At 38.3% G+C, this 25,514-nt stretch overlaps 1 protein-coding gene across 1 annotated transcript in view; it reads right to left on the bottom strand.

Moving 5' to 3' along the window:
- Window positions 1-25,514, bottom strand: part of USH2A (usherin) — an 893,901-nt gene that overhangs the window by 490,450 nt on the left and 377,937 nt on the right. Inside the window, exon 30 of the mRNA XM_043484771.1 lies at window positions 23,128-23,322. Coding sequence (XP_043340706.1) covers window positions 23,128-23,322 — 195 coding nt within the window. The remainder of the gene's footprint in view (window positions 1-23,127; window positions 23,323-25,514) is intronic.

Genomic DNA, 25,514 nt, shown 5'->3' with positions numbered 1-25,514 from the left:
ACTCATGTCCACTGAGTTGGTGATGTCATCCAACCATCTCATGCTCTGTCATTCCCTTCTCCTCCCACCTTCAATATTTCTCAGCATCAGGTTTTTTTCAAATTAATCAGTTCTTCACATCAGGTGGCCAAAGTATTAGAGTTTCAGTTTCAGCATGAGTCCTTCCAATGAATATTCAGGACTGATTTCATTTAGGATGGACTAGTTGGATCTCCGTGCTATCCAAGGGACTCTAGAGAGTCTTCTCCAGCACCACAGTTCAAAAGCATCAATTCTTCGGCACTCAGCTTTCTTTATAGTCCAACTCTCACATCCATACATGACTACTGGAAAAACCATAGCTTTGACAAGACAGACTTTTGTTGGCAAAGTAATGTCTCTGCTTTTTAATATGCAGCCTAGATTGGTCATAGCTTTCCTTCCAAGGAATAAGCATCTTTCAATTTCATGGCTGCAATCACCATCTGCAGTGATTTTGGAGCCCAAAAAATTAAAGTCTATCACTGTTTCCCATGTATTTGCCATGAACTGATGGCACAGGATGCCATGATCTTAGTTTTCTGAATGTTGAGCTTTAAGCCAACTGTTGCACTCTCCTCTTTCACTTTCATCAAGAGACTCTTTAGTTCTTCTTCACTTTCTGCCATAAGGGTGGTGTCATCTGCATATCTGAGGTTATTGATATTTCTCCTGGCAATCTTGTTTCCAGTTTGTGCTTCATGCAGTCAAGCATTTCTCATGATGTAATCTGCATATAGGTTAAATAAGCAGGGTGACAATATACAGCCTTGATGTACCCCTTTCCTGATCTGGAAACCAGTCTGTTTTTCCATGTCCAGTTCTAACTGTTGTTTATGACCTGCATACAGATTTCTCAGGCGGCAGGTGAGGTGGTCTGGTATTCCCATCTCTTTCAAAATCTTCCACAGTTTGTTGTGATCCACAAGTCAAAGGCTTTGGCATAGTCAATAAAGCAGAAGTAGATGGCACAGTCAATAAAGCAGAAGTAGATGTTTTTCTGGAACTCTCTTGTTTTTTGATGATCCAGGGATGTTGGCAATCTGATCTCTGGTTCCTCTGCCTTTTCTAAATCCACTTTGAACATCTGGAAGTTCACGGTTCACATATTGCTGAAGCCTGGCTTGGAGAATTTTTAGCATTACTTTGCTAGTGTGTGAGATGAGTGCAATTGTGTAGTAGTTTGAACATTCTTTGGCATTTTCTTTCTTTGGGATTGGAATGAAAACTGACCTTTTCCAGTCCTGTGGCCACTGCTGAGTTTTGCTAATTTGCTGGCATATTGAGTGCAGCACTTTCCCAGCATCATCTTTTAGGATTTGAAATAGCTCAACTGGAGTCCATCACCTCCACTAGCTTTGTTCACAGTGATTCTTCCTAAGGCCCACTTGACTTGGCATTCCAGGATGTCCTGCTCTAGGTGAGTGATCACACCATTGTGATTATCTGGGTCGTGAAGATCTTTTTTATATAGTTCTGTGTATTCTTGCCACCTCTTCTTAATATCCTCTGCTTCTGTTAGGTCTGTACCATTTTTGTCCTTTATTTTGCCCATGATTGCATAAAATGGTCCTTTGGTATCTCTAATTTTCTTGAAGATATCTCTACTCTTTCCCATTCTATTCTTTTCCTCTATTTCTTTGCACTGATCACTGAGGAAGGCTTTCTTGTCTCTCCTTGCTATTCGTTGGATCTCTGCATCCAAATGGGAATATCTTTCCTTTTCTCCTTTGCCTTTTGCTTCTCTTCTTTTCATAGCTATTTGTAAGGCCTCCTCAGACAACCATTTTGTCTTTTTGCATTTCTTTTTCTTGGCAATGGTCTTGATCACCACCTCCTGTACAATGTCACAAACCTCCATCCATAGTTCTTTAGGCACTCTGTCTATCAGATCTAATTCCTTATTTGTCACTTCTACTGTATAGTCATAAGGGATCTGATTTAGGTCCTACTTGAATGGTCTAGTGGTTTTCCCTACTTTCTTCAATTTAAGTCTGAATTTGGCAATAAGGAGTTCATGATCTGAGCCACAGTCAGCTTCCGGTCTTGTTTTTGCTAACTGTATAGAGTTTCTCCATCTTTGGCTGCAAAGAATATAACCAATCTGATTTTGTTATTGACCGTCTGGTGATGTCCATGTGTAGAGTCTTCTCTTGTATTGTTAGAAGATAGTGTTTGCTACAACCAGTGCGTTCTCTTGGCAAAACTCTATTAGCCTTTGCCCTGCTTCATTCTGTACTCCAAGGCCAAATTTGACTGTTAGTCCAGGTATTTCTTGACTTCCTACTTTTTAAAGTTCACTAGTGATCCCTTACACACCAGACCAATTAACCCTTCTTCTATCCTTATTCAGTCCTAAGTCTACTATTGGACTTTGCCTCCCTCAGCAGCCCTCTCGGCCACTGAATTCCTTCTTAGGAGGTCTAAATTAATGAGAGCTCCTTGCTTTCCTTGGCCAATCCATCTTCCTTTCACAGTCCCTTAAATAGCTTTTTTTCTTTTTCAAGATGGGGTGTGTAGACTTCTTTCTTCTTCTGAACACCTGCCTTTGTTAGCTCATTAAGCCTCACGTCGTAGCTGTATCTATAGACTTCATACCTCTCCTCCAAGCTCTAGTTCTCCATTTCTACTCACCAGACTTGTATCCTACCTAGATATTCAGATACGAATAACATTTCACTCTCAACCTGCTCCAGTCCAAAACTATTTGCCAAACCTGATAGCCAAAACTATTTGCAAGCTTCATCTTTCCCATTTCTTTTTTAAAAATATTTTATTATAATTGCTGTACAATGTTTTGTTAATTTCAGGTGTCCAGCAAAGTGAATCAGTTATACGTATACATGTATCCACTCCTCTTTAGATTCCTTTCCCATATAGTTTATTACACAACATTGAGTAGAGTTCCCTGTGCAATATAGTAAGTCCTTATTACTTATCTATTTTATACATAATACTATGTATATGTTAATCATGGATGGATCTAGAGATTATTATACTATATGAAGTCAGACAGAGAAAGACAACATATAGTATCACTTAGATGTGTAATCTTAAAAAAAAATGGTACACATGAACTTATTTACAAAACAGAATCACAGATCTAGAAAACAACTGCACAGATACCAAAGGTGAAAAGCAGGGGAGGGATAAATTAGGAGACTGGGACAACTATATATACAGTATTACCATTTTCCCTACTCTTAATGCCTCTGTCATCAACCGTAAATCCTTATTCCAAAATTAAGGTATCCTTGGAAGATAAATCCTGGCCATTTTATCCTTTGAAAATCTTGGGCATTTGTCTCATCTTTGCTATTGTCAAGTTCAAATCTACTGCAAGTCTAAATAAGGTAAATTGCTCATCTGAATTAGTATAATGCCACACTAACAAGAAATGAATCAGCCCCAGAAAGTGAAAGTTTTAATACTATAGTGAGCAAGAAAATGCTTTATGACATGAGATTAGTTTCCCTTGGTCATCACTGAACAACCCTAGGCGCATGGCCTGTCACAGGTGGCTCTGACATAGCTGGGGCAAAGGTATATTGTGTTCCAAAAGACACTGTGGTTGCATACAGTTTGGTACTCTGATATCTTTAGTGTGACATTGTGTCATTCATCTGGATAATATTATAATTGGGAAACACAAAAAACAGCTCTCTTATATTGCAAAATACTTACCCTGAGACATTATTTCTTTTCAAATCATAGCTGAAGTGCAGTGTTGGAACCGTGACTATTATAACAACTTAATAAGAGAGGTATTAGTGGAGACTTTAAGAAAGATCATGTCAAACCAGATACCAAGCTCGCATTCACTAAATGGTCTTCAATGCTTTATTCAATCTTTCTTGCCTTTACTAAAGGAGTCCTTTTGTGTGTATATGTGTATCATGGAGTTCCTTTGCTAATTTCTTCCCCCTTAAACCTTTAGGACCTTAAAAAACAGGCAATACTTCTCTCAAAAAAATTGCATTTTTTAGCTTTTTGCCTTGGTAGAGGAGTTTACCAAATTGTATTTCATAGAAAAGTCCCAGGATTCTTAAAGAAAGATGCTGGAGAGAAACTAGATCATCTTTCAAGCCATTTATCAAAGTGCTCACATTTCCTATCTCCAGGCAGGTGAAAAAATAATAAGCCCTGAGAAATGAGAGCTGAAAAATAGGAAACAGAGAAGAAGAAAGTTGGTGTTTTGGCTTTTGCCAACTTCAAATCACAGGGAGAAAGTTTGGGGTGGGTGGGGAGCTTGTAAATCACTTTCAAAAAAAACATGCCGTACTTTGAGAGGCTAAGGTGGCATTTCTTTCCTATATGCAGTGGGGATCTTGCTTATAATGTTGTGTCTCAGTGACAACGTTTGTCAAACCATTGGAATAATTTCCCCTAAATACAGGTTAGTATTATCCATTTCAGTAAGAAAAGCAATGCAATGATTGAGCATTTTCTCTCTTGTCAGATGACAGTTAGGCTGGGGTAGGAGAAGGGGCTGGTTAGCCAAGTGGTTCTTGCTAAAGAAGAATAATGACAAAGTCATCTTGTTGTTGGGGCATGCAGTCTCTATATTCTGTTTCTCAGTATGGAGAGTTTATCAGGATGGATTAAAGTTGATGATTATAAAAACTTCTGCTATTACCAAAGAATAAAGATAATCTCTACAAGACTAGTCAAGGTAGCCTTTCTTAGACATATCCCTAGAGACCAAAGTGATTGGCCAAATGGCACTCCTTTAAGTGTCAGAATCATCCTTAGATTATATACTCCCCAGAAAAAAAAAGCAGTACTGCTGCAACAACATTATCATCATCAAAAGATACTCATATTACTGAGCCATATAAAGAATGAAATAATGCCATTTGTAGTGATATGGGCAGACCTAGAGTCTGCCATGTTGAGTGAAAGTAAGTCAGAGAAAGACACATATCATATAATATCACTTATATATGAGATATTAAAATATGGTACAAATGCACTTATTTAAAAAGCAGGAATAGAGTCACAGATGTAGAAAACAAACTCTACTCAATACTAGTAATGACCTACATAGGAAAAGAATCTAAAAATGAGTGAATATACGTAAATGTACTTGATTCACTTTGCCGTACAGCAGAATCTAACACAACATTATAAATCAACTACATGCCAATAAAAATTAGTTAAAATGCACACACACATATAAAGGTATTTATCAACTCTCCTCCTATATGCCTCTAGGAAAAGTGCTATAGAACATAACTGATCATTACAAAGTTTCTAATCTAAGAAAATATTAGAACTAGAAGAACTCTAATGATAACAATAACACATAGATTAAAGACATAAAGCAGAATGCTTGCACACATGCCAAGTGGACAAAGACATCTATAAAATTCAGATCCAGGCCTTCCAGTCCAAAATGATAGGAGATCTATAAGCTTTCCCGGTGGCTCAGTCAGTAAAGAATCTGCCTGTAATGTGGGAGACCTGGGTTAGATCACTGGGTTGGGAAGATCCCCTGGAGGAGGGTATGGCAACCCACTCCAATACTCTTGCCTGAAGAATCCCCACAGACAGAGGAGCCTGGCGGGCTATGGTCCATGGGGTCGCAAATTGTTGGACATGACTGAGAAATTAAACACACTACATTTAGTTAAAGATAAAGAGATGACAAGAAAATCATTGAAAAATATTATATTTAAAAGAATACTGAAAAATATATACAGTGATATATTTATAAAGGAATCCCAGAGCGAAAAATATGACATATATTCTATGTCCACAGAAAACCCAGTAAGATAAAGTGGGGTAGTCTCCTTGATAACACTTAGGGGGTTGAAAATAAAGAAGTCTATCCTGACAATGACAACTTTTAAGACTGGTTTAGACATGAACCGCTGTCTCCAGCAGACATCACAGAGGAGTCTTCTTTTTCCCCTTTGAATCTTAGACTGTTTCTACATGGAGACAGGGCAGATGACCTCTCAGGTTCTTTTCCAGCCACAAAACTCTGTGAAATCAAAAATGGTCCCAACCATGTCAGGAAACCTGCCAGTCTCTTTTGATAATGGAAGAGGGTGAGCTGACAAAACATTCCATGAGCATATAGGAAGCATTATTGATGTCTTAAAAGTGTTAGGATCCCATGAAACACAGGAGCCTTGGTATCTGGATTAAAACCATTGGCACCAGCAGGGCCAGGACTCTCAGTGCTAAGCGATAATGCATTTTGCATTAATGCTTAACATTGAGAAATCCTGACGGGCCACACCAAGGGAGTTTGAAGTTAAGTAAGTATATTCCCTTTGAATGACAGGCCTGTAGACGTTGGCACGTGCAGGAAGCCCTGGCTGAAAGAGCAGGGGCAGGAACTTGATATGAGTGGAGACAGCGCATCACAGGAGGAAATTTAAGAGCCTAGTGCATATGGTTCCAGACTCTGTGCTCTGAAGATTTCCACCTAGCAGAGCAGAAAAACCTTCTCCTGGAGAACAATTTAGAAGTCCCTTGCAATAATTTGGGGGAATTTCCTAAAAGCAGAGGGTGTGTCTTTTTACTTCTTTACTTGTCCTCTTTTCTAGCAGTTATCGCAATGTTTTACCAAAGGTGGACCTTTGATGTTTGACCAGAAAAACAAGACTTTTCATCTTCTTAGCTCAAAGCTGTCTCCTTTATTATAAGAGATGCCCACTGCCATCCTCCTCTTTCCCAGGTGCCCGCAGAGGAACAGACACTGTTTCTTTTGACTCATACATTATTATTTCTCACACTTTGTTTCCTGTCCTCTAACCTCAAGTTTCAAAGGAGCAGAAGAGAAATATTCAAAATTGAAGGCAGTCTGACTAAGAGAAAAATCACTGTGGAACTGACACCAGCTGGGCAAGCTTTTGTGCCTCTAATAAAACTCTGTATGCTGAGAAGCAGGAAAACGGCAGAGGAGTCGGCTTTGACGTTGAGATTTTATGATTAACTCCTCTGACTCGATGCAGACAAGTATAAATGCTCGGCCTGGAATCCAAGCCTGAGATGTAAAGCAAAATGGCATCTTTTTCAAAGCCCAACAGTTTGGAGAAGAAAAGAGACTCTGTTTCTATTTACATCCCAGAGCCAACAGCCCCCCACCAGCCCCCCTCAGCTGCCAACCTAGGTGTTTGGCCTGTATCCACTGTCCTGGTTCCCCTTCATTATGTTAATCTGTGGGCGGAAAGATTTCTGTCATCTTCGAATCGCGTGTGCAGCAATGGTAAACACCTTCGCCTGTCTGTAATTGGACAGGTGTCTGCACTGATGTCACCCAGCTTTTAATTCAATTAAAGAACTGGCTGCTCTGTTCCATTACCCACTCATTTCCCCTGCACTCTGAGTGTGGCGGCGAAATGCACACACAGCCGTCACCACCCAGAGTCCAAAGTCTGTGGTCCCCAGGCAGAGATCATGCAGGATATTTCAAACGGACTCCAACAATCCAAGCACATTTTTCCTGTTAGCAAAGGCATTTGGAATAAGATGGAGAATTTGTTCTCTTTCTTTACCTTTAAAGTCTCTATTGTCTCAACGGTGTCTTCTACCTACTGGCCAAGTAATTAGGAGCCGTCTAGCAAAAAGAAAAGCCATTTCTAGCTTTCCCTCCCCCGGGCTCTCCTCCATCTCAAGAGAACTCATCAGAGTACAATGCTCTTATTTATTTGCTGGCATTTCACATTTGGATCAAGAAGGTGAGGGTGGGGAAGAGTGAGGCATTTATTAAGAGGGCCATCTGGTAAGGGACCCCACACGGGCAGAGTCGAGACTGCTACCTAGGGACACAGTAGAAGAACCCATTTTTAAAAGAAAGCCAGCCAGGGGAAGGGAAGTAGCAGAGAAGGGGACTTTTCTGGCTCAAGATTTTGCTATAGTGCTGAGAAATTCTAATTTTTTTAAGTGTCTTAACCTCCAAAATGAGTTTTGAGCTGCCAACCAAACCAGTGGATGGATGAAAGAGAGTAGATTAATCCAACATGCCATGCTTTTTGCCCACTTAAAGGAGCTTCTGAAAATAAAGTTCTAACACAGAAATTGTGACACAGTGACCCCATGAAACTGAACATTTGTTAAATCTGTTAAATATGGATGAAAATCCAACGGTCTAACGGAGATCTGGAAACACACACAGGATGCTTCTCCTCTGGTAGGAAATTGACATTTGTTGTTTTGTTTAGGACAATATTTTAAACAAAAATAAGGATCTCTAAGATTTATAAAATTAAAGTTAATTTTTATTTTATCCAACAGATAGAAGAGCGAATGTGCTTACCCCAAACCTAACGGAACTCTTTGGAAATTCTAAAACTAACATTTCACATTTAATTTCCTGCAAATGAATTTCTGACTCTGTTTAAAACTTCTAGTAGGGAGCACCTTGGATCAAAGACTAAACAGTTTGATCTTACGAATAGGAGAAACAATTTCTTTATTATTTTATTTTTTAAAATAAAATATAGGGTTTAACCTCAGTCTTCAGGAATGATTGAAACAGTGATTCTAACTGATCTCAAAGCATTATCCTGTTAAGATCCTCTCAATTGGCTTACATCTAACCTCACATTTGTAATCAATGCCTTTATATTAAGAACTGCAGAGTCTCTGTCATTTCCCTTCTAATTCTGCAATCGGTTTGAAGTTATCCACTCATCCTAACTCTTTGTCGAACATAAAGGACTGACATTGACATCATTAGAACTCTCCCAGAAAATATCAGGATTGACTAAGTAGGGAGGCAGGCAAGGAGACAGAAGGAAAAGGAATAAATGAGAAAGGAACTGATCAGTGTCCTAGGTCCCCTGGGAAAAGCCTCTGATAGGATAAGCCCATTGTACAGAGGGGGCTGGACAGAGGGGGCTGCTGTTGGGCAGAGTGTAAACATCACTTAGGTCCAGCAGCAGCGTCAAGGTCAGAACCTCTGTCTTCTGATGCCAAGATCATTATTCTTCCCCTCCCAGTTCTGGAAGAAGAAAGAAGGCATGTTGAAGATACGTTACTAAACATAAGAGCATACTATATAATAAGAACTTGATTTAAATATACCTTAAATGTGTCAATAGGTTCAAAGTTATTACTAAAACCTGTTGTGTATGAACAGAAAGTAGAATGCTTATCTCTCCAAGTGAGCAAGTGTATATGCCTATAATATTCCCTTAAAAAACAACTGATTCATAAGAAACTCTACTATCAGTGTGAATACACTTGTGTTGAGTATAATATTATATACACACACACACATATAAAGTTTGTAATTAATCCCAAATATAAAATGGTCATAAAAGTTAGAAAATAGAAAACTTGTTCCTTTATCAAACATGATCAGTAACTTTGAAGATTATATCCAACACTATACTATGGCCAGGCTGGATGAAAGGCCTCCTGGATGAAGCACAAGCTGGAATCAAGATTGTCGGGAGAAATATCAATAACCTCTGATATGCAGATGACACCACCCTTATGGCAGAATGCAAGGAAGAACTAAATAGCCTCTTGATGAAAGTGAAAGAGGAGAGTGAAAAAGTTGGCTTAAAGCTCAACATTCAGAAAACTAACAGCATGGCCTCTGGTCCCATCACTTCATGGCAAATAGGTGAGAAAACAATGGAAACAGTGATATTTATTTTGGGGGGCTCCAAAATCACTGCAGATGGTGACTGCAGCTGTGAAATTAAAAGATGCTTGCTCATTGGAAGAAAAGTTATGACCAATCTAGACAGCATATTAAAAAGCAGAGACATAACTTTGCCAACAAAGGTCTGTCTTGTCAAAGCTATGGTTTTTCCAGTAGTCATGTGTGGATGTGAGAGTTGGACTGTGAAGAAAGCTGAGCACCAAAGAATTGATGCTTTTGAACTTTGGTGTTGGAGAAGACTCTTGAGATTCCCTTGGACTGCAAGGAGATCCAACCAGTCAATTCTAAAGGAAATCAGTCCTGAATATTCATTGGAAGTACTGACGCTGAAGCAGAAACTCCAGTATTTTGGCCACCTGATGCAAAGAACTGATTCATTTGAAAAGACCCTAATACTGGGAAAGATTGAAGGTAGGAGAAGAAGGGGACGACAGAGGATGAGATGGTTAGATGGCATCACCGACTCAAAGGACTTGAGCTTACTCCCGGAGTAAGCTTCCAGAGTAAACTCCAGGAGTTGGTGATGGACAGGGAAGCCTGGTGTACCACAGTCCATGGGGTTGCAAAGAGTTGGAAATGACTGAGTGACTGAACTGAGCTGATACTATAGCCAACATCCACAGTTGATTACCACTCTATAGCAAAACTGATGTTATTACCATCATTTTTAACCATTGTACAGCATGTCATCAAAAAGAAATCCAAATCTTGCACTGCAAGTTCTTACTGCATAAAATAAAATGAATAACTTGTAGAAAACCCCATCTGAAGCTTTCACAATGTACCAGGAGTTCAGGCACATTATATATTCAAGAGAGTTAGAGAAAGCTATTAACTCATCAACACTGCATTACCTGATGAAATTCTTCTACATTAGCTAAGCATGAACATGACATCATTTCTATTTTTACTGTTTATGTCATAAGCCATATTTTTGTTCTGTGAAATGCTTTCAGACCAATTTCCTTTAAGATTTACATTTAAAGAACTAGTTTATAATAAACTATAAACATGAAATATTAATTTATGGAGTACTATAAAAATGGCCAAGACTTCCTCAAAATTCATATTTTAATATGTGCTCAGTCACTCAGTCATGTCTGACTCTTTGCGACCCCATGGACCATAGCCCACCAGGCTCCTCTGTCCACGGAAATTTTCAGGCAAGAATACTGCAGTGAGTTGCCATTTCCTACTCCAGAGGATATTCCTGAGCCAGAGACTGAGCCTCAGTCTCCTGTGTGTCTCCTGCATTGGCAGGCTGCTTCTTTATGACTGAACCACCTGGGAAGCCCGCATACTACATTTGATCTTAGCTAGAAGGCTGAGAAGTGATCCATCTTTTAACAATATCATCAAAATGAATTTTTCAAATTTACCTCTGATGTTTGCCTATTGTGGCAGAGACCACTAAATGCCCTCTCATTACATACTCTCTTTTTCCATAGTAAAATAAAAAGACCTTTTTTTAGTTGGGCAAATGGCCACTTTGAATAAGGAAATTTCCCAGCAATCTGTATAGCTAGATATAGCCATGTGGCTAAGTTCTAATCGTAGAATCTAATCAAAGGTGGAGGGATAATTTCTGAAATATATCATTAAGGTGAGTGTGTACATCCTCATTCAATGATTCCTCCTTTCTGCTGGATAGAACTCAGCAGCCATTTTGTACCTTGAGGTAAAAGTCTTGTCTAGCAAAAAGATGAAGAGTGTGGGTCCCTATAACTGTTAATGTCTTTCCCTACATTGACTAACTGTGAACATCTATTATCAGAAACAGAAAAACTTAATTTTGTTGAAGTCACTGTTATTTGGGGTTCTCTGTCTCTGGAGAAAAATTAACTAAAAATGAAAAACTTATCTCTACTGATTTCCCCCCATAAAACACTCTTTTTTAAAAAAAAAAAACACTCATTTTTAAGTGAGTGTTTAAATACGAGTGTTTAACACTCATATTTAAAAACATAATATTGTACTTTAGAGAAAGTACTGCTCGTATGTACATTTACCATTAATTTTAAAAATCAGAAAAAAAAAAGCAGATGCTAACAGTAGGATCTAGCACTAACCTGGAACATAGTAGATAATGCTTTTGTTTTTAATAAGTGAATAGTTTCTGCTCTGTGTCATTATCAGATTTGTGTCAGTATTGACTTCAATTATTTTTAACTGCAAATATCTATCCCTTGAGCTTTTTTTCATTTTGATGATATTGTTAAAAGATGGATCACTTCTCAGCCTTCTAGCTAAGATCAAATGTAGTATGGGGGCTTCCCAGGTGGTACAGTCGTAAAGAAGCAGTCTTTATAATATAATATACCTTATATTATGAGGTATAAGTTTCTGAACTAATTTTTTATTCTATTCATCCTTCCAATATTTTTTCCTCTTGGGAATATGTATATTAAGTTCTGAATACATATTTAAGTTGTGGTAGTTCTGCATATTATTTCATAAAATTAGAGAACTATCACACTGCTGAGACTTTAGTCAGAAGCAGTAGTTGAAACTTCATCTCAGCATGATAAAACAATTGTAACATTATGTTAACTACAGGGTTAGTAACAAAACCCTCCATTTGTTCATTTACCTATTCCTTCATTCCTTCAATAAGAATGTATTGATTGTCTGCTTTCAGCAAGTTACTAAACAAGACTTAAAATAAATGGAAAACAAGATACTTGTCTTCTGGGAGCTCACTGTCTAATGAAAAAATAGAATGGATGAATAAAGAGCAGTCATGTGCAGTTTTAACAACTGTGAGGTAAGATTTCTCAGTTGAATAAAAAAAATTGCACGGCATTGAAGTTTTTATTAAGTTATTTCTCTGTGGGCTCCTCAGGTATGATAATTTTATATATAATATATACATGTATATGTGCATAAACATACACATAAAGAGCAGCATCTTAACTTATGGATGGACTAATGGTTGGGGTTAAATTCCAAAGTTGGACAGAAGGCCACATTACTCATAATTTAAAGTCCCTTTGACAACTCTTTGCATGCTAAGCTGTTTCAGTCACGTCCAGCTCTTTGCAATCCCATGGACTGTAGCCCGCCAGGCTCCTCCGTCCATGGGATTCTCCAGGCAAGAATACTAGAGTGGGTCGCCATGCCTTCCTCCAGGGGATCGTCTTGACCCAGGGATCAAACATGTGTCTCCTACATCTCCTGCATTGGCAGGACGGTTCTTTACCACTAGAGCCCCCTGGGAAGCCCTTGGCCCACAAAGTACAGTGCATTTTGATTCTGTGTATGCCTCTAACTTCTCATGAATCGGTGATTTTCTATGTCTCTTAGTTCTTCATTCTTTTTGTAGGCACCCCAGCAAAGAGTTTCCCTTTTAGTCAATAGTTGGGAAACCCTAAAACTATTCACATATACTTTCCTTCTGACAGGCATTAACAGTTTCAGGATTGGATAGCATCTTTTGCCTGTAAGATTATTTTTAACGTTTTTTCACTCTTTTTCATGGTTTCCCCACTTCCAAGGTAGGTGGTTAAATGTGTGTAATTGAAATACACAGATGAGACTTCACGACAAGATTACAATTCTGTTTCACAAGTTGAATTGCCCTGGTCTCTTTCTTCTTTAGCCCTAACAGGAATTTGGCATTTAGAATATAAATAGTGAACTCTCTGCCTTTCTAAAGGGCATCATGGCCGGGGGATGAGAGAGTTGGGATTGTTAGAAATGTAGTGTCTCTCACCACAGTCTCAGACCTACTGAATCAAAATCTGAAGTTTACCAAGATCCTAAATAATTCTCACTTCCTTTTCACCAGCAACTCTCAGAAGCACTGCTCTTACGGGTCAGAGGCCCTACTTACACCACTTCTGTTTACTCACCTGCCCTCGCATCCTTCTGCCCACACATAGTTGCAACAAGTGGCGGGGACAAACAAAGCAGGGACAGATTCAAGCCCAGTGGGTGAAAGCGATCCCGTCTCACCTGCTCTTCCTCTCACTCCAGTGGCTTTTTAACATGTGGTTCATAAACCTCTGCAAGAGGACCAACTATAACACCTAGTAAAAGGCAGATTTCTCAATCCTAGCCCAAATACACAGAATCCTGTGCATGGAGCCCAAGAATCTGTTATTTCATAAGCAATCCAGTAACACCTTATGACCAATAGAGTTGAGACTCACTAATTGTTACTACTAGCTGTCGAAGAGAGAAAAATGAGAGATTTTACAATATGGAAACCACTTTTTTTTCAGGTACAAGACTAATATCTACTGTATATGAGGACTGAACCAGTTTTCAGAGCAAGAGAGATATTATCAACTGCATTATAAATTAAAAAGTGTTTCTTTTTTTCCTTTGTAATATAGATTTATTTAAGTCATCTGAAAGATTATTATTATTGGCTTATCAGCTATACTATAGTAAATAATAAATTTGATCACTATCTGACAAAGGAATTCAACTCTTTTAGAGTTGAGCTCAATGTAATACAACAGTAAAACTGAGAAAATATCTTCTGTGTATCAATTATTTTCTTAGCACTGTGCCAGGTGCTGTGCTAATTATGCCAATAAAGTTTACATTGAAACATCTTACGGAAATAAAAAAATGGTATATGTGCAGATTCTTGAATCTACTCCTTCTTGACAGAATTTCAAATCAGATTGGGAAGGGTCTTTCTGAGCAGTCCTGGGTTTGAAAGGAAATGCCAGGACTGTCTCTCTGGGCAGTAGCTTCGCATGTTAACAGGGCTGGAGGGAAAAAATCAGCAAGAGCTACACAGAGTTAATTGGAGCTCTTTGCAACTAGTCTAAAGATGCACTGGACTGATAACTGCAGGGCTGTCTACCCCGAGGCTCCAGCTGAGAAAATGAACTTTCAAGAACTCCCTGCTCTGACCTGGCCTTTGGAGGGCACAAAATCTAGACTCTGTGGCCCAAGGGGGCCCATTTGCACCTGAGTGGGGCTGTTAACCCTTGGACCCTCCACACTCCTGGGATTTATCTCATTTAATCCTTTGGTAGCCAAACTCATGAATGGTAAATATTCTGTCTCATGCTTCTATTCTTCCAGCTCTCTTCATTAATATTCTTTTTTTTTCTCTTGCCTTCAGCATTTTGTTACTCTGACCATAATTTCCTATATCTTCCCAAGAATCATTTCATTTAATTTTTGTTGTCCTGTGATTTTCCTTTGCTAATTTTATTACTTTCTTTTAATGGTTCATCATTTTTATTCAGGCATTTCTCTTTTTTCATCCTATATTTGCAAGTTGCTCTTGGGATGTGGAAGTCCTCATAAGAATTTCTGGATAAAACTGAGACTTGACCACTGGTGTCAAACACCTTGAACAGTGTTTCCAATGCTGGCTGTACAACAGAATTACCCGCTGACACTTTAAAAATACCAATGTCCAGGCTATATTCAAAATCAAATAATCAGACTCTTCCAGGTGAGACACAGCCTTCTGTATTTTTTAAGGCCAACCAGGGGGATCTACCCTTGGTTGAGAACTTCCACCTCACTTTGTTGTTCAGTCACTCAGTCATATCCAACTCTTTGCAACCCCATGGACTGCAGCATAAGAGGGTTCCCTGTCCTTCACCATCTCTCGCAATTTGCTCAAACTCATGTCCATTGAATTGGTGATGCTATCCAACCATCTCATCCTCTGTCATACCCTTCTCTTCCTGCTTTCAATCTTTCCCAGCATTAGGGTCCATTCAAATGAGTCAGCTCTTTGCATCAGGTGGCCAAAGTATTGAAGCTTCAGAATCAGTCCTTTCAATGAATATTCAGGGTTGATTTCCTTTAGGATTGGCTGGTTTGATCTCCTTGAAATCCAAGGGACTCTAGAGAGTCTTCTCCAGCACCACAGTTCAAAAGCATCAATTCTTCAGTGCCCAGCCTTCTTTGTGGTCCAACTCTCACATCCATACATGACTACTGGAAAAACCATAGCTTTGACTATATGGATCTTTGTTGGTAAAGTAAAGTCTCTGCTTTTTAATATGCTGTCTAGGTTTGTCACAGCTTTTCTTCCAAGGAGCAAGGGTCTTTTATTTTCATGGCTGCAGTCACCATCTGCTGTGATTTTGGAGCCCAAGAAAATAGTCTGTCACTGTTTCCATTGTTTCCCCGTCTATTTGCACTGAGTTGATGGGACCAAATGCTAAGACCTTAGTTTTTTGAATGTTGAGTTTTAAGCCAACTTTTTCACTCTCCTCCTTCATCTTCCTCAAGAGCCTCTTTAGCTTCTCTTCACTTTATGCCATAAGGGTGGTATCATCTGTATATCCAAGGTTAATGATATTTCTCTGGCAATCTTGATTCCAGCTTGTGCTTCATCCTGTCCAGCATTTCGCATGAGGTACTCTACATAAAATTTAAATAAGCAGGATGACATTATACAGCCTTGACATATTTCATTCCCAATTTGGAACCAGTCCATTGTTCCATGTCCAGTTCTAACTCTTGAGTCTTGACCTGCATACAGGTTTCTCAGGAGGCAGGTAAAGTGGTCTGGTATTCCCATCTCTTTAAGAATCTTCAACAGTTTGTTGTGATCCACATAGTTTAAGGACTTCACATAGTCAATGAAACTGAAGTAGATGTTTTTCTGGAATTCTCCTGCTTTTTGTACAATCCAGTGGATGTTGGCAATTTGATCTCTGGTTCCTCTGCCTTTTCTAAATTCAGCTCGAACATCTGGAAAGTCTCAGTTCATGTACTGTTGAAGCCTAGCTTGAAGGATTTTGAGCATTACTTTGCTAGCATGTGAAATGAGTGTAATCATGTGGTAGTTTGAACATTCTTTGGCATTGCCCTTCTTTGGGATTGGAATGAAAATACCAAGGAAATGACCACATGTTTTGAAGTACAAAAAGACAGTAGGTGAAAACAAATGGACAACTTGAAGAAGAACTCAGGGCAAACCTTATCCTGAGCTGGGTACAAAATGCCCACAATTTTCAGCTTTCCTCCTCCACCTAAGACTGAGAAGAAAAGAGTCGACTTTTAACAATTGCTGTGGGACTAATGCAAATTTACCTTAATTGACACCTTCCTAATCCCAGTGAAGGTTTTTATTAACAACAACTAGTTGCCCAGTAAAATGACATGAAAATGGTTTTATTTTCCTGATCAAACACTCAGTATGAAGATAAAAGTCAGGGAATATGGCAAATGAACTATAGAAGTGCATTTTACTGATGGGGGAAAAAAATCTGTAACTCAAAAAGAACAAGAGACTATAGCACTCAAATTAGAGAAGACTATCATGCTCAGGGGAGAATTTAATTCAGGAAGCTTGTAAAACTTAAAAATCACCAGTTTCATGCTATTAAGATCAAAAAGAACTTGGAATCCATTAACAAGAGACTGAAGGTAAATGATAAATAACACAGATGAAAATTGATAATACTGAGAAATAGGCAGAAATCAAAGTGAGCTAGGTGAGAAAGAAATTCAAATCATATAAAAGACTAAAGTAGAAGAGTTTTTTAAATCATCTCAGAAGATTCAAAGAGCAGAATTAACAGTGTCAAAATCAAAAAATGAAAAATTAAAAATTATGAAGTAATAACCCAGATCCAGAGACCGAATAGTATAAAGATAACAATTAATTCATTGAACATTTATTATGTGCCTATCTACAAGCAAAATATTCTAGGAGTTAATTCATTTTAAAATCTTTGCAGCAATCTTATAACATAAAGGAGGTTTTCACCTTGAATTTATAGATAAGGACACTCCAATATAGCGATACATTTTCAAATTTGCCTGATACCATCCTAAATGACATTACTGGGATTTGAACTCAGATTGATTTGACCCTGGGACTTCCCTGGTGACTCAGATGGCAAAGAATCTGCCTGCGGTACAGGAGACCCAGGTTCAATTCCTGGGTCAGAAAGATCCCCTCAAGAAGGAAATGGCAACCCACTCCAGTAATTTTTGCCTGGAGAAGTCCATGGACAGAGGAGCCTGGAGAGCTGCAGTCTAAGGGGTCACAAAGGATCAGACAACACTGACCAACTAACATATTGACTTCCACTTTGATTTGACTCGACAACTGTGTTCTAGACTTCCAAAATGAGGAAGGTAAACTGAGGAGAAATGTATAATATTGAAAACTCCTATTTCTCAACAGCAAATTTTCCAAGCCAAAGAGAGACTCGAATTTGAAGAAAGAGTTTGCTATATAACAGAAAAAAAAAAAAAATTCATGAAAAGAAACCAACGCATTTTATTATAACTTAATTGGTCAAGGACCCTTTTTGAACCAATACAGCTAAATTGGCTTACGGATTCAGGATTTATTTGATGGCTCCATTCAAAAAATACCACTCTAATAACCAAAAATTAAACTTCAAAATCTTAACAAGAGTCACCTGAGAAATGCTAAAGGGGGATTACTTTCAAGACCAATAACAAAGCCACTCATGATCTGCTTTGTTTTGCCCTCTCTTGGTCCTTGTTCTCTTAATCAATTGACAAAACAGCTGCCATCAACCAATCTCTACACTCCTAATATCTTCACCAAATCCATTATTTCCGGCTCTCTACTTTCTCATCCCTTCTTTCTCACTCTAGTTGTTGGTTTTTTTTTTTCTTTTGCTGTGAAATCTGACATTGGTACTAATTCAGCCTGGCTTTGGTGCCCCTCAATTCATACTCTTCTCCCTTAATAGACTGATTCTTCCCAATAAAAGTCCATCTTGCAGTACCAGAGTTCTCCATAACCTTTAAGATTACCTCTTACATATGTCCTTATCTGTTCACTTCTTTGTAAGCAACAGACTCCTTGAGAGGAAAAAAAGTTATAGAATTCATAGTCCAGCACAAGCAAGAAGAGAAATAAAGGAATAGCAAAAAAAGTAAATTAATTAAAAATATTGAAGTTATTTTACCCCATAAAATAGGGTAGGAGAAATAAGAGCAATTGTATAAACTACAAAAATAAACATGAATTACACTCCCCTACTAAAATACAGAGAGTTTTAAGTTGACTATAAAGCTAAATCAAACTAGATTCTTTTTACGCAGATATACTTCAAACAATGTAACTTTAAAAGTGGCAAACATAAATGTAATAAGAAAAAGAAAAATACAAACAAAAAGCAAGCTTCCAAAGTAACACAACTGACAAATTGAAGAAACTGATAAAACTGCAATAATTGAGGTTTCTTTCCTTAGTTTTTCACAGATTGGATATACAAAAATAAATAACAGTTGGTCAGAGGTTCTCTAATTTTCCTGTCTCTATATACCTCTGACATGCTCAAAATGCCCTACAGTAACATTCAGCAGTTTACTGTACTGGTTTTCAATCTTGGGGGTAGGATTACCTTTCAGAATCTTGTGTAATTTGAGAGGATTCTCTGACCTGTTTCTAATTTGATCTTGCCTCAAATTCAGAATTGCTAATTCAGAAGATATGCATTATATATACATATATATATAAAATCAATATGGTATATCTAATAAAATATTAGTATACCCTGAAAGAAGAATATGGACATCTTTACCCAAATTACCCATAGAAAACTAACAAAAAAATCTTTAAGATATTATATCAACTATAGAAAATGTCATTTAAAATCTGCACATAAAAATGTAAATCAAAATAAAAGAAAAATAAGAAACGGGGGTGTTGCAACACGTAAGGCAAACTTAACTACAATATTCTTCATATGTAAAGAGATACTTAAAATCAATGAGAAAAATGTGAATCTTCCAATAGGAAAACTGATAATGAAACATGATAGGTATGTCATAAAAGAAGTATATATTATCAGTAAACATGAAAATGCTTAATGTCTCCAGGAATCAAAGAAACCAAATTAAAATAATACTCTGACATATTTTTTTTTAAATGTACAGTTTAACTGTAGAACTTGTCAACTAGGATATAAAGTGAAATATACAATCTTGCATTCTGCTTGCTGGTGGGAGTATGATTTACATAGTCTTTTTGGCACATACTTGACAACCTAAAAATATAACTGTATCTTTGTTAAGAAATTACCGTATGTTAAGCATTGTGCGAGATGCCTTAAAAACTTCTGGTAGCTGACATTTATATAGTGTGACAATGTGTCAAGGGTGCCCTGTGTGCTTTACATACACATGGATTCCCTTAATCCTCACAGCTGTCCTGTGAGGTGGGTGGCTATTTCATTACCCACAGGGAATCCGAAGTACAGACATGTTAATTAATGTGTCTAAGTTTACACAGCTGAAAAGAGAGCTGAAATACACACTTCACTCAATATATATACACTTAATATACTTAATATTCTTCTGAGGTTAATATTATTCTTCTGCTTCATAGGTTAAGACACTATAAAGAGATCCAGGAGATTACACAATTTCCCCAATGTTACAGGGAGGGTAAGCAGCAGAGATTTGTATCAATGTCTGCTTGAGCCAGCTTCCCAGGTGGCTCAGATGCTAAAGACCCTGCCTGCAATGCAGGAGACCCAGGTTCAAATCCTGAGTTGGGAAGATCCCTGGAGAAGGGAATGGCAACCCACTCCAGTACTATTCTTACCTAGAGAATTCCATGGACAGAGGAGCCTGGCGAGCTACAGTCCGTGGAGTTACAAAGAGTCGGACATGACTGAGCGACTAACACACACACTGCTTGACCTCAGAGTCCAAGACTGAATACTGCTTTAGGAATCTTTGATCTAGTTGTTCCATGTCAAGGGATTTAACCTACCATCAATGTCAGTCATTCCTCCAAAGATTTGTATGCAGACTTTTAAAAATCCTATTACTTATAATAGCAAAATTTGGAAATCCAGAAAATAAGAGGAGACAGATAAAATGAGATTGGGAGAGAGGCAGTGGAAAGCAGCTGAAGAATTTTAAAGAGAGGAGCATGATGTCTGGTTGCTGGGTGGGATGGAATCATGGTTGTGGGGTGGAGGTGTCATGAGAAAGGAGAGTGCTGTAGTTGTCCAGGTAAGACATTGGAATGGTTTGTCTTGGACAATAGATTAGGGGAGACATAGATGAGTTTAACACCTAGTTTAGAAAATGAAATCAATAAACACGGATATATGATGTCTGAACAGGATGAAAACATCTCAAAAATTCTCAAGCTCAATTAACTGGGGGGCTGGAGATATCATTTATTGATATTGAGAATGCATGAGGAACAGAAATTCAGTTTTGGAGATGGTAACTTTAGAAATAATGAGACATCTACTGGAAATGTCAATTTTTTTTCAAATGCCTGCTGGATACACACATTTGGAAGTCTGGGTAGGATGTGCATTTAGGAGTCAATAGTGTCTGTAGGGTATTGGATGCTTTGTGAGTCTATGAGTTTCCTGGAGCAAGACTGTAGAAAAAAATTTAAAAAGAGAGAGAAAAGGTCCCAGGTCTAAACCCTGAGGTCTTTCAAAAGGCAGAGTTGAGCTTCTGAGGGAGTGGGCAAAGACCCTGAGAAAAGGGGACCCAGAGCAGAACAATCAGAAAAGTGATGAAACATTTCAAGAGATGGTAAGAAATCCACAGTGCAGAATGCCATCAAGCAGAGGAGACCAGGATTGTAGTGTTTTGTGGATATTTAAAATGGAAGTTTTTGGAGTCCTCAACAAGGCAAGTAAGCAGAAGCCAGACCTAATGAAGAAATGGGGACAGCACCATAGATGCCTTAGGAAGAGGAGAGAGACAGCAATAGCTGGAAGGGACTTTAGATAAAAGCAGGATTTTTATCATTGGTTTGGGTTTGTTTGTGTTTAGCAATGGGTATTGATAGACGTGTCTGAATGATCCTGGGCAGAACCCAAATGGGCAGTGGCTCTGACTTCGGCAGCACCAGCATCACTAGAGGAGGGCTTGGTAAAACGGGACTGCTGAGCCCCGCTTCACAGCTTCTGCTTCCGCACGTGGGGGTGGGCTGGACAATGTGCATGAATAAGAAGGTCTCAGGGGAGGCTGTTGATCCAAGTCCTAGGACCACACTTGGTAAAAGACTGCAGGAGACAGACGCTAAAATATAATAGGAAGAGAGCACCAGTAATCGCTCTGAAAAAGTAGGGAAAGTTGGGGTCCATAGGACTTTTGAAGATTTTATTTTTAATAGCATAAGGGAAGCTCTATAAAAACAGGAAGGGAATTGGAGAGAAATGTGAAAAAAATGAAAATAATATTATGTGCCAAAGAGTTTTTAAATGTTTTAACATCCATTAATTCACTAAACCCATAATAACAGTGTTATTGGTCAGAAAAATGCAATTAATGTATATATTTCATAGGAAGAGAGTGACAGAAATTTTTTATGATAGCTTTTTGGTTTTTTTTTGGTGTCTAAGAAAATCTCATATATAAGGCTATCAGCTGAGTGGGATAAAGAAGGCAGGTTAACATCTAGATAGTTTGGGAAAATATAAAATATTTAACGAGAATAGGAGAAGGAGCTTATTATAGAAACACAGTAGGATTGGTGTCATCACTGAGTGTCCAACAGAAAATGGGAACTGAGATTTTTTCCAGCCCACTTAGCTGCAATGTGCAGCCTGGGCAAAGGCCTAATCTGATTGGGTTTTTATCAGATGGGTAAAATAGAAGACAAAGGATGTGAAAGATAAACAATTTTTTTTTAATTGGTTGTATATTTGGGCTGTAGATTCTAAGGAATCTAAAACAAGGAAGTAAAGATTGATAGAGTTGACTGATAGAGTTGAAAAACAATTAAGGCCACTTTGAAAATCCATCTAATATGTCAAGTTCTGAAAGTATCTCTGACAGAGGAAAATTGTTTTTTCTATTAAATTTCTTTGATGCATTTTATTTTATTTTATTTTTTTTTGGTCAAAGGCTTAAATCTGGCTTTCCATTTAAATGGGCCTTAACATTTCATGAGGCTGAAAACTGCTATTTTATGACACAAGCAGAAATTTGAGCATGGGACCTTGTGTGATGCTTGTGAGTGTATTTCACTCCTGCCGGTCTGCACACCATCCATGCCGCACCGTGAGAAATTGATTCACTGATTTGCCAGTCAAACTGCTGGTGCTCTAATCTCCTCTACCTTGACATAATTAGGTTTAATAAACAATTTTACAATAAATAACGGTACTGTGAACTTGGGCTAGTCCCAACGAGTAAACTTTTGCATGGTAAAATAGGTCACTGGCACCCTATGTATATATAAGATCTTGAAAAGTTTCACATTTGAAGGGTATATAAGCATCCTAGGTAATAAGAACCTCATTAAGGGTGAGAGCCACTTGTGACCTAACCTTTGGGGGATGGAGAAAGTACCAGCCTCATAATGAAACTGTCCATGAAAGCCCATAAACATTTATAGAATTATTTTTCATCCTTCATGGATAGAGGTGTCCATATAATTAGATGATTCTTGTTGCTTGTAACCAGGCAAAAATCTGAGACTTTTTCATATACTAGGGGAAAAGGCTTGAAGGATGTTTGTATTCAAAGTCAAAACAAAAAGAAAATTAATGAGATCTACTCCCTCGAGGAACCCACTTTACCTGTGAAGGTGTTGGTATCGACAAGCTCAGAGCTGGCAGAGGGCATGCGGGGTGGACCAGGGGCGTCCTCACTGTAGGCTCTTAGGATATACTTCTCAATTACACCTCTAGCCACAACAGGTTCATCCCAGGTCACCTCGATGCTATAGCCATTTATGCTGCGGACTCCTGAGGGAGTCGGCACACTTTGTGGAGCTGTGAAAGGATAAAAGAGAAAATAGGCAGAATGGCAGTTCTGAGAAGACTATTGCTCCTATTCTTCACTTTTAATGGCTGCAGTAAATCAGACTCAACCATTAGCATAAATACAATTTATTAGAGTTGTAACTTTTCAGCATTGATTTAATATGACTGCACATCTTGAGCCATTCAGTTTAAGCGATATTTCAAAACCATCAAAACTCCATCGACATCACGTTCTTTCAAGCCTAGACCAGGTTTTCCAAAAACATTTAATGTATCCAACATGTTTTAACCATCACTCATAAAGAAGGAGGTGGATGGTAGGCCGATAACAAGTTCAAACAATATAATGATGTACCCCTTTGAAGCAAGATAATTAGACTGTTATTATACATAGTGGTTTGACACTTTTATATCGTCAATGTATTAGCCAAAAAATATCACAAATGTGATCATATTGTACTTGAAGGTCTGATCCCATTTGCCAAATTCAATTGTTTTTCCAATTAATTTTTAAAGAAGCAATATACCAGGTGGGATATACAGGATACATTCCTAACTGCACTTAGGGGAAGGGGCAGGTAGAGAAGTCAATGCCCTTGAGATTCTACAAAACCATTTTCAGAGCCATTTTCTTCGGAGTATCACAAAGTAACACAAAATGAAAAGTTTAAAGAAACTACAAAACCTCACTTATAAGCTGAATCCCCTACTGTTAAAAATCCATAATCTTTAACTATTTATTAGATATTTCTATGGTTCTGATCAGTAACAACTTTATCACAGCTGACTGCACGGAGGATACCGAGAAAAAGCCCCAGGAACTCCATGGCAGGATGATGGATGACAGAAGGGCTCGGACTGCTGCTGGACTCCTGAGCACTCTCGATGGAGGATCACCCTGGTGTCTCCCCATCAAATAGCCTCCTCCTCTGACGTTACTCTTCAGGCCAATAAAACAGGACTGCCACAAGGGAAGCATCATGAACGTAAGGAATGAGAGGAAGCACAGAGGTGGAGAACCACTGTGCAGGTGAAACATTACAAGCAACTTTAGGAAACACACAGGCCATGCAGTCACGTTCCAAGTGATGGGACAATGGGAGTGATGCTGATTTTATTCGTTCTGAAATGTGGTACAGGGCAAAGTACAGTCCTGTCTAACAGATGGTGTTCTCATAAGGGACAGAGCAAAACTGACTCAAAAATAATTAAATAGCGCAATTATTCTCCAACCCTTGGGAGCATGTAGCTGCTCGGTGCTGTGGTCAGATTGTAAATATGAATTTATGGCATAAGACTTTGTGGTCAGATCACTGCTATAAATTCAGAGCTCTATTTGCATACTTTCTTGGTGGTACTCAAAATGGGGGTTATTAAGCTATGTAAGGCATGCACTTTCTGGACACCTACTTAGGTTGCTGAATTAGACTGAAAGCAGGCTTTATATTTATTAATAAAGTAGAGAAATGCGAAACAGGGGCAGAGAACATGCCAGTCACAAATGAACATTTTACATTAGAGCTTTTTCTAAGATCTAAAATTGAAAAGGATTTAAGGGATCATTCAGTTCATTGTCTTGCCTATAAATAGATGATGATTTAACTCATCCTGGAAAAGTGTCAAGTTGTCCTCTTCTGGAAACTCTATAGGCAGCAAACTTCGAAAATTCTTATTAGTATCCCATCTCAGGATTTAATTATCTTTTAGATTAAAAAGATTCCTCAAAGGACGTCTGCACTAGAAACCTGTTATTGATGATAAATATGAGCGGGTACTTGGTAAGACAAACAAACACGTCTTTAGACAAATCATGACTTGCTAACAACTCTTCAAGAGTGTCAATCACATGGAAATGTATTTGTCTTTCTGACAAATATTTTCTCTAAAATGATAGAAGGCTGCTGACTCACAAAACTTCTCGTAATGAATGCCTCTTTGTGATGGTATTATGTGAAAAGATGTTGCGGTCACTGTCAGAAGTACAAAGCACTAATAAATCAGTTATCTGAAATTAGATCTAATAGTCTGTCTCCTAGTTGCTTCTCCATTCAACTCAAAGAAATTAGACCACTCAGTGATTTCTATCCTGGGAGAGGCATTCTGAGACCCTAACAGTAAGCACCATGGCAAACATCTGCCATTATGTGATAAAAGACACACGTGTGCAAGTTTAGTTGTATCCAACTGTTTTGGAGACCCCA

The sequence above is a fragment of the Cervus canadensis genome, chromosome 13, assembly GCF_019320065.1.
Source record: "Cervus canadensis isolate Bull #8, Minnesota chromosome 13, ASM1932006v1, whole genome shotgun sequence".
Classification (NCBI taxonomy): domain Eukaryota; kingdom Metazoa; phylum Chordata; class Mammalia; order Artiodactyla; family Cervidae; genus Cervus; species Cervus canadensis.
Note: the sequence above shows the minus strand (reverse complement) of the source record. Positions and strands in the feature narration are given on the sequence as shown.